Raw genomic sequence first — 9,351 nt, forward strand, 5'->3', positions numbered from 1 at the left:
GGACTGTCGGAGACGCGGGCAGGGACCTGGGCTCCCAAGGCTGTGGCCCCCCCGCCCCAGTCCAGGGTCCAGTTCCAGGGGCGCGTCTGGCCCTCTGTTGCTGTCTTCTTAGGGTTCTTTCATGGGGATCGGTTCTTCAGCCTTTCTTTTCTCCCCAGAGAGGGTCTGTCTACTCGTTGTAAGAGGGAACAAGTCCACATTGCAGCTGTACACTTTGCACCCATGATGAAAAGCGTCACTTTTGCAGCATTCCAGCTGGAGATGCGTGACCTTCGGTCTGCGGCAGGCGGAAGGGCGAGAGACTTGGACAGGAGGTGCATCTTGCCCGGGGAAGGCTGAACGAATGAGAGCGCGATCCCTGGTGAGAAAGAGCCCAGAGCATGCGAGAGCCGGGCAGCAAGGGCTTCTCTGCAGGGGAGACGCTAGGGCGGCGTCCTGCAGGGAGGCGGGGGCAGCGCCCGGGGCGCTCCAAGCTCTCGGCCCCAAGGAAGCCCACGCTCGGGACCCGCGTGCTGCCACAGCCCCGGGGGCCTGGAGGGGCCCGTGAGCCGAGCGGAGGACCCGGGACAAGCGCGGGGCGCCGCGGGGAACGGACGGGAACGCGCGTGGTCTCCCCACAGCGGGCCTTCGACACCTCCTGACACGTCCTGCGGGTGCCCGGGCCCGGTCCTCAGTTGGCTCGAGGCGGATCCCGGCGCGCCAACGGCTCGACCTTAGCCCCCCACGAGGCGGGGCGTCCTGCCCGGCAGGAAGGACTCGGCCGGCGCCTGCGGGCAACCGCGGAGCTGAAAGCGCCGCGGCTGGACCGTCTCGCTCTCCCGCCACAGAGCGCGCTGCCCTCCAGCTGCCCAGAGCGTCGCCGGAAGTGCCGAGGGGGCGGGCCAGGTGTGGGGACTGTGGCGTTTCCGGCGCGCGACGGGGCGGGGACCGTAGCGGGTGCAGTCCAGCTGCTCTGGACGCTGCGGCCCCGGCTTCTCTTGCTAGGGCGTCGATTCGGGAGGGCTGAGGGCGCGGCCGAGAGAACGGGGCTGTCACCGCCGCCCTGGCCCGCGCGTCCCGCCCTCCCCTTGCAGTGCAGGCCCCAGCCGCTCGCGGGCGCGGCGTGGGGGAGGCGGCCCTGCAGGTGCGTCCCCGGGGTGTCGACACGTGCGGGGCTTCCTGCGAGCTGAGTCCCCGCTGCGCGTCTTCAGGCCTTTGTAAGTTGTCAAATTTCCCAACGGCCGAGCTCATCGAGCTTCTTCCCAGCTGTGAACAGGAGGGCCTGTTCCCTAATTCTTGCCGGTAAGGTACTTTCAAAAATCTGCTTCCAGACTAAAAAATTGCATTTTAAACTACGTTTTTGTAAAAGAGGCGGGGTCTCGCTGTGTTTCCCAGGCTGGCCTCCTACTCCTGGGCTCAAGCGATCGCCCCCGCTCAGCCTCCCTGGCAGGCGGGATTACAGGCGGCTTAAATTAAATTTACTAATTAATCACTTTACTTATTTTTTTTTAAGACAGGGTCTCACTCCAACGCCCAGCTGGAGTGCAGTGGTGAAATCTCAGTTCACCCCAGCCTAGGCCTCCCGGGCTCAGGCACTCCTCCCACCTCAGCCTCCCTAGTAGCTGGGACTACAGACGCCTAGCATCACACCTGGCTAATTTTTTGATTTTTTGTAGAGACGGGGTCTCACTATGTTGCCCAGGCTGGTCAGGAACTCTTGTACTCAGTCAGTCCTCCATCCGGAGCCTTTTGAAGTGCTAGGATTGCAACTGTGAGCCACAGCACCCAGCCAAATTACATTTCTTAATTGCGCTTGAGGTGAGACCTAAAAAAATGTATCGCCTACTGGTTTTTCTTCTTTGTGAGTTACCTATTCATGATCTTTGCCAATTTTCCTTCCTTTCTCATTAATATATAGAGGTCTTTATCAGATAGGGATGAATCTTTGCATTGCACGTATTCCTCCCTTTTTGGTTTTTGTTTTTTTACATCAAATTTTTTTATGTAGTTAAATTTGTCAGATATTTGATGTCAGGCTTAGAAAAATCATCCCTCATTCCAAAACTTTACCATTCAAATAATTTGTTCTTTTTTTCTGGTTTAACATTTTTATATTCATAATCCTTATAACTACCAAGAAAATGTTAAAACCCATGGGAATTTCTCTAGATATCTGAAGACTGCTGGAGGGCGCGCGCTTGCTCAGCATGGAGCTAGGAAGCTGTGGCCACACCCACCTGTGCTCTGTCAGCCCTGGGTGGAGGGGGACCCGCAGAGCCTGGACCAGCGTTCCCGGGCATCCCACAGAACACCTGCTTCTGGGAGTGTCTGTTGAGCCAGGACCTTGATTGCTAGTGACAGGAGTGGGCCCAGCTGGGTGATGCAGCTCCCACAGGGCCTAATCTGACCGTCTCCTCTGAAGGCATTCTGACCTCACTGCCCCTGGCCCCTGTACCTAGCCCTGGCTGTGATTTATTTTCCTTTTCTTTTACCTAAGCAGAAATTGTTCCGACGGCTGGTGTTCTGCAAGATGGAGCCAGGAGGAGAGCCCGCAGGTGCTAAAGACAGCAGTACCCTGATGGAGTCCCTTGCAGGTGAGGGGACATGTCCACAGTCGGGCCCAGAGTTCCAGGGCAGGAATTGAACAGGAATGCAGGAATTGAACAGGAATACAGGAAAAACACCATGTCTCGGTCACTGATGCAGAGCATATACTGTGTCCTCGGGCGCAGGGTGAGGGAGGGAGGTAAACACAGGCTCGTCAGATCTCCTGGGCATCTGTTTGGTGACTGTCTTTGCCAGTGAACTGAGAGCTTTTGGTTAGAAAGTCTGGCAGCCCCAGGCTCTGCCTCTGGGAAGGTCTCTCTCTCAGTGCTTCTCAACCTTGGCACTGTGGCTGTTTTGGAATGGATGAGTCTTTGTTGAGGGGCCATCCTGTGCGTTGTAGGACGTTCAGCAGCACCCTCACCTCTGCCCACTTGGTGTCAGTAGCGCCCCCTCCCAGTTGTGACAACCCAAAACATCTCCACACATTGTCAAATGTGCCCTCAGGACAGAATCGCCCCCATGAGAACACTCCTTTATGTTTCGGGGCCACCCTGAGAGTGTGTCACAGCGACAGCCAGGGAGGTGGAGTGGGCAGTGCAGGCCCTGCTGTGGGGTCTGGGATTGCCTCCATCAGAAAGGCGTCCTCAGGGCCTGCAGGCTGGATCCAGTAGAGCTCCACCATGTATGTGGCCCCTTCTCATTGTAGTTTTGGTTCTTCTTCCTCATAAGCAATACCTTTGAGTCAGTTCTTGAACTTCCAAGTCTGCAAACCACAAAACCAGGGCTGGGCCTCTGCCAAGGGGCTTCTGTTCTGCACGCCACCCTGAGCCCCTCCCGCCCCCTGGCTGCTCAGTGTCATGGTCTGCAAGGGCAGAGAGAGGTGGGGACTGTTGACAGCAGCCTGCTCTCATCTGCCCTGGAACATCCCTGCCCCACCCCCACCTCCACAAGAGTTTCTGTCACATCTGCACCCTCCACGTTCTTGAGACGTGCAGCCGGGACTCAGCCGCTTCTCCGCCGCTGCCACAGCGGACTGCCTGCAAGCAGAGAAGTCCCGCTCAGTTGCTGCGCTGGCCTCGGCGGCCCCCCTCCTCCTGCTGCCCCTCCTTGCTGAGCCCTCCTGCCTCCTATGCAGGGCAAGCTCAGTTGCCAGCTTTCTCGTGTCCCAGGGTTTTACCCCTACCCCTTAAGCCTTTTTTCTAAATGGCCACATGGTCTGTCCCTGTGAGCCAGCCAAATCTAACCAGTGGCTTGACTGCCAGACAAGGGCCATTGATAATGCAGCCTGGATGGGGCTGCTCAGCCTGGCCAGCCCGCCCAGCCCACGTGGGTTGCTGCTTCCAGCTCTTGGTCCGGATTTTTCTTTTCTTTTTTCTTTTTTTTTTTTTTTAGACAAAGTCTTGCTGTGTTGCCAGGCTGGAGTGCAGTGGCGCCAGCTCACTGCAACCTCCACCTACTGGATTAAAGCGATTCTTCTGCCTCAGCCTCTCAAGTAGCTGGGACTACAGGTGTGTGCCACCACACCCGGCTAATTTTTGTATTTTTATTAGAGACAGGGTTTCACCTAATCTTGATATCTTGACCTCGTGATCTGCCCACCTCAGCCTCCCTAAGTGCTGGGATTACAGGCGTGAGCCACCGCGACTGGCCTCTTGGTCCGGGTTTCTGTCTGAGTGAGGACGCTCCTGTTTGCACGTAACAGAAGCCTTTAGAGTGTGGTGTTTGGGGGCAGTTGTTAAGGAGGCCGCATTGTCTCAGGGAGTCCAGGGTGAAAGGAATGAGCTGGGGCCGTGGCTGGGTGTGGCTCACACCTGTAATCCCAGCACTTTAGGAGGCTAAGGTGGGAGGCGGGTTGAGCCCAGGAGTTCAAGACCAGCCTGGGCAACACATTGACACACTGTCTCTACAAACATTTTTTAAAATAGCCTGGTGGGGTGGTGCTCACCTGGAGGTCCACCACCTACTTGGGAGGCGGAGGGAGGATCACTTGAGCCCTGAGGCTGCAGTGAGCCATGATGGCACCACTGCTCTCCAGCCTGGGTGATACAGCAAGACCCTGGCTCACAAAAAAGAAAAGAAGGAAGGACAGACAGAAGGCAGAGCTGGGCCGTGGGCTCTGTTGGGTGCCACTGTCCCCGGGCCTCCTGTTGCATCTGCCTCGCTCCCGTCCTGGCTTGCTGCCAGCTGTCTCCAGCCTCCTTTGTTTTCCCAGCTGCCCCGAAGAGCAAGGCAGTGCCCAGAGCCTGCGTTTCTGTCCCCTCCCCTCCCAGGACTGGGTGGGCTGAGGCTAGAGGTTTCGCCCTGTTTCTAGCCCCGTTTAGCCTCGTTTCTGTTTGTATATTTTTAAAATTCTATTTTTTTAAGAGACACGATCTCATTATGTTGGCCAGGCTGGTCTCGAACTCCAAGTCTCAAGTGGTCCTCCTGCCTCAGTCTCCGAAAGTGCGGAGATACAGGTGTGAGTCACCACACCCCGCCCCACAGCCCCGTTTCTGGAGTGGCAGTGCAGGATTCTCGTCCACCTCATAACCATAGGGGTTAAGAAGGTGGGGAGGAGAAAAAACTGAAAAAAACTAGGCGGGAAGGTGTCTGTGGCACACTGACGTCACCATCACTGTCACTCTGTCGTTACCACGATTGCCAGAGCCACCCTCGACTCACTTTCTCTTACATCTAAAATCGTTCCTGTCTGGCCTCTTTTTCAGCTGTGAAGGCTGCTTTCCTGGCGCAGGCCCCGAGTGGCAGCCGGTCAGCCGAGGTGCAGGCAGCTCAGAGCACGGAGCCTGCCTCAGAGGCAGGCGCTCCCGAGGGAGAGGGCCACAGAGGGGGGCCTCCCCGGGTGCTGGGGTCTCTTGGCCTTTGTGAAAACGAGGAAGCCAGAGAGAGGCCCGGAGGTTCCCCTCGAGGCCCGGTCATTTCTGAGAAAACTGGAGGACAGAGTGGCCGCGAGTCAGACGTCCCTCCGAACGCAGGCCCCGGGGCGGAGGGCGGGGGCAGCTGGAAGGGGCGGCCTTTCCCGTGCAGCGCCTGTGGCCGCAGCTTCAAGTGCTCCTCGGACGCGGCAAAGCACCGGAGCATCCACTCGGGGGAGAAACCGTACGAGTGCAGCGACTGCGGGAAGGCCTTCATCCACAGCTCGCACGTGGTCCGGCACCAGCGGGCGCACAGCGGGGAGAGGCCCTACGCGTGCGCCGAGTGCGGCAAGGCCTTCAGCCAGAGCTTCAACCTCCTCCGGCACCAGCGCGTGCACACGGGCGAGAAGCCCTACGCGTGCGCCGACTGCGGCAAGGCCTTCGGCCAGAGGTCGGACGCCGCCAAGCACCGCCGCACCCACACCGGGGAGAGGCTGTACGCGTGCGGCGAGTGCGGGAAGCGCTTCCTGCACAGCTCCAACGTGGTCCGGCACCGGCGGACCCACCACAGGGAGAACCCGTACGAGTGCCGGGAGTGCGGCCAGGCCTTCAGCCAGAGCTCCAACCTCCTCCAGCACCAGCGTGTGCACACGGGGGAGCGGCCCTTCGCCTGCCAGGACTGCGGCCGCGCCTTCAGCCGCAGCTCCTTCCTCCGCGAGCACCGCCGCATCCACACCGGGGAGAAGCCCCACCAGTGCGGCCACTGCGGGCGCGCGTTCCGGGCGCTGTCGGGCTTCTTCCGGCACCAGCGGCTCCACACGGGCGAGAAGCCGTTCCGCTGCACCGAGTGCGGCCGCGCCTTCCGCCTGAGCTTCCACCTCATCCAGCACCGGCGGGTGCATGGCGTCGAGTGAGCCGGGGCTGCGGCGGAGGAGATGCCGGCGGCCTGGTGGGAGCGAGGCCGAGGCCGGGGGAGGCTCCTGTCCGCCCCGCGCGCGGTGAGGAAGTAACAGCCGGCTGCGCGCCTGGTTCTCGGGCTGCGAAAGCCTCGCCAGGCCTGCATCCGCCTTGGCTCGGGAGCAGTCAGGAGAGACAGGGCTCGGGGAAGGCGAGCGCTGCCCGCGGGAGGCGATTCCCTGAGGCGGGGAGGTCTCGGGTCTGTCCCGGGCCAGCCGCCCGCTGCTGAGACGCCCCGCCTCCCACGGTCAGCTGCAGCGACGATCTCATTTCCTGTTGGGGGGCAGTGGCCGGTGATTGAATCGGTCAGTCCTCTGCAACCAGGCCTCCATCAAAACCCTGCATGAGGTGAGGGCCTCGAGCTTCGGGTTGGTGAAGGCGGGGTGGGGGGGCAGTTAGGAAGGGGGCGCCCAGAGAGGGCATGGAAGCCTCGCGTCCTCCCCCGTTCCTTGCCGGTCAGTGGTTCATCCTGTATTTCAACGCCTTTTCACAGCCGGTTCATATGGTCCCGACTTCTGTGTGCTTAGAAAATTATGGAATCTGGCCTGGCGCGGTGGCTCCCGCCTGTAATCCCAGCATTTTGGGAGGCAGAGGCGGGCGGATCACACGCTCGAGACATCAAGACCATCCTGGCCAACATGGTGAAACCCCGTCTCTACTAAAAATACAAAAATTAGCTGGGCATGGTGCTGTGAGCCTGTAGTCTCAGCTATTCAGGAGCCTGGGGCAGGAGAATCACTTGAACTCGGGAGGCGGAGATTGCAGTGAGCGGAGATCCGGCCACTGTACTTTAGCCTGAGCAACAGAGTGAGACTGACCCCTTACCCTGTGGGTTCTGCACTAGCTCCGGGCAATTGGTGTCAGAATCAAGTTAAATTGTAGGGCATCTCGGTGGTGTCTTGAGAGTTGGAGAGCTGGTTGGTGTGGAGGGAAAGGCTCACACACACGTGATTTCAGAAGCCTTCTTTGGGTAGAGGAATCGTTTTCTCTTTGAGACTTACGAGTATGTACAAATGTTATTTCCTGTAAAATATTTTCATTTTTTAAAATGTTATTTTCTAGATAGAAAAGTAGAAGTGTCTCTTTGGGGTCCGTTTTTGGGGGCATATGGTAAAGCTCTGTCATCATGAATTAAGCGAGGTGGGCTTTGAGTTTCTTGGGATGACAGAGGGAAATGTGGGCCGCCCACTGGCCGTGAGCCCTGGGGCGCGGTTGCAGGATTCGCCCATCCTGGTCTGGGCGTGGCTTGTGACCACCTCCTGCAGTTCTCTGCCCAGGTAAGGACTGACTGGGAAGAATTCTGGGTCCTGAGCTGGCTGCCGCTTCCAAGACAGTCGCTTTGAGGGCTCTTGGCACCGATTTCGTTAAAATGCATGAGCTTAGGGTTGTGCAGCCTGTGGGGCAGGGGTGCTCTCAGAATGGATTTGGTGGCCCCACAGTTAATTGAGCTCCTGACTCCTGGGCCCGTGGTGAGGTGGGAAGATGAGCTTGTGTCTCCCATGCTGCGCCAAGATCCTCAGGTCAGCTGAAGGTGACCTTCCAGGTACCAGTAGCAGTCAAAGCACCTGCTGCCTGAAGGAAGCTTACATGGCTTAGCCTCATCCCTGCTCGTAAGTCAGGCATTCAGCTTGCAAAGATCCCCAAGCACACAATGAGAGTCAGTTGACTGAGGGCCAACAGAAACAGCAGGCAGCCGCTGTCAGCCACAAAGAAATGCAGATCCTGAAACTGTCATCATACAGGTGAGAAGACAGTTATGTGTGAGGTGTTCAAAGACGTCGCGCAGTCACAGTGATGAGAAAGCTGTAGGATACATACTGTCACGCGTGAATAGGCAGGACTTCTTAAAGAACTTTTGGAAATGAAAAACAGGCCAGGCGCAGTGGTTCATGCCTATAATCCCAACACTTTGGGAGGCCTAGGAGGGAGGATCACTTGAGCCCAGGAGTTCAAGACCAGCCTAGGCAACATAGGGCTGGGCACGGTGGCTCACGTCTGTAATTCCAGCACTTTGGGAGGCAGAAGCAGTGGATCACCTGAGGTCAGGAGTTTGAGACCATCCTGGCCAACATGGCAAAACCCCATTTCTACTAAAAATACAAAATTTAGCTGGGCATGGTGGCCCACACCTGCAATCCCAGCTACTCGGGCAGCTGAGGCAGGAGAATCCCTTGAACCTGGGAGGCAGAAGATGCAGTGAGCCGAGATCACGCCATTGCACAACAGCCTGGGCAAAAAGAGCAAAACTCCGTCTTAAAAAAAAAAAAAGGAAAATGATCTGAGTGATGGTCTTAGATACAAAATGGAATGGCAAGCAAATAAAATTATAAATATGAATATATACGTATGTATAAAAGAATAGTGTCAACTAAAATACTAGACAACAATAGCTTGTAAATTAGAAGGGACAGAAATGTTCTAAGACCCTCCGGTTGTTGGGAAGCGGGTGTAAGACAGTGTTTAATTTGACTTTGATAAGTTAAATGTGCATAGTGTAATTTAATGTTAATTACTAAAAGAGTGTAACCAGTCTATACATCTCTAATCCAATAAAAAGAATAAAACGCTGTGATTTAAAATGTTGTCTCAGCTGCTTGGGAGACTGAGGCAGGAGGATCTCAGCATGGATCCTCAGACCAGGAGTTTGAGGCAGCAGTGAGCTATGATTGTGCCGCTGTACTCCAGACTGGACAACACAGTGAGATCCCATAAAATAAATAAATGAACACAAACTTCTGTCAATTAAAAAATAAAAAAAAACAGGCTGGGCCTGAGTGCTGTGGCTCACACCTGTAATCCCAGCACTTTGGAAGCCAAGGTGGGTGGATCACTTAAGCCCAGGAGTTTGAAACCAACCTGGGCAACATAGGGAGAACCTGTCTACAAAAAATACAAAAAGTAAGCCGGGCATGGTGGAGCATGCCTGTAGTTCCAGCCACCCAAGAGGCTGAGGTGGGAGGATCACCTGAGCCTGGGAGCTCGAGACTGCAGTGAGCTGTAGTCGCGCCACTACACT

At 56.7% G+C, this 9,351-nt stretch overlaps 1 protein-coding gene across 3 annotated transcripts; it reads left to right on the forward strand.

The window, feature by feature from the left end:
* Nucleotides 1-912: 912 nt before the first annotated feature.
* ZNF696 (zinc finger protein 696) lies at nucleotides 913-8,914 on the forward strand. 3 transcript variants are annotated; one of them, XM_054518985.2, is made up of 4 exons: nucleotides 913-1,281; nucleotides 1,656-1,797; nucleotides 2,480-2,573; nucleotides 5,232-8,914. In XM_054518985.2, exons 3-4 carry the CDS (start codon nucleotides 2,510-2,512, stop codon nucleotides 6,290-6,292), a joined length of 1,125 nt encoding a protein of 374 aa, XP_054374960.2. In that variant the 5' UTR covers nucleotides 913-1,281; nucleotides 1,656-1,797; nucleotides 2,480-2,509; the 3' UTR covers nucleotides 6,293-8,914. The 3 variants fall into 3 exon arrangements, with proteins under 3 accessions (XP_054374960.2, XP_024106662.3, XP_054374961.2); XM_024250894.3 differs by lacking the exon at nucleotides 1,656-1,797 and having other exon boundaries at nucleotides 1,142-1,281; XM_054518986.2 differs by lacking the exon at nucleotides 1,656-1,797 and having other exon boundaries at nucleotides 1,197-1,281; nucleotides 2,477-2,573.
* Nucleotides 8,915-9,351: the final 437 nt, after the last annotated feature.

This window comes from Pongo abelii, chromosome 7 (genome assembly GCF_028885655.2).
Source record: "Pongo abelii isolate AG06213 chromosome 7, NHGRI_mPonAbe1-v2.0_pri, whole genome shotgun sequence".
Taxonomy (NCBI): Eukaryota; Metazoa; Chordata; class Mammalia; order Primates; family Hominidae; genus Pongo; species Pongo abelii.

Excerpts from the sequence above, each read along its gene's own strand:
- ZNF696 (XM_054518985.2), top strand. The coding sequence starts at position 2,510 with ATGGAGCCAGGAGGAGAGCCCGCAGGTGCTAAAGACAGCAGTACCCTG. Across the intron at positions 2,574-5,231 it reads CCTGATGGAGTCCCTTGCAG|CTGTGAAGGCTGCTTTCCTG; the intron begins GTGAGGGGACAT and ends CCTCTTTTTCAG.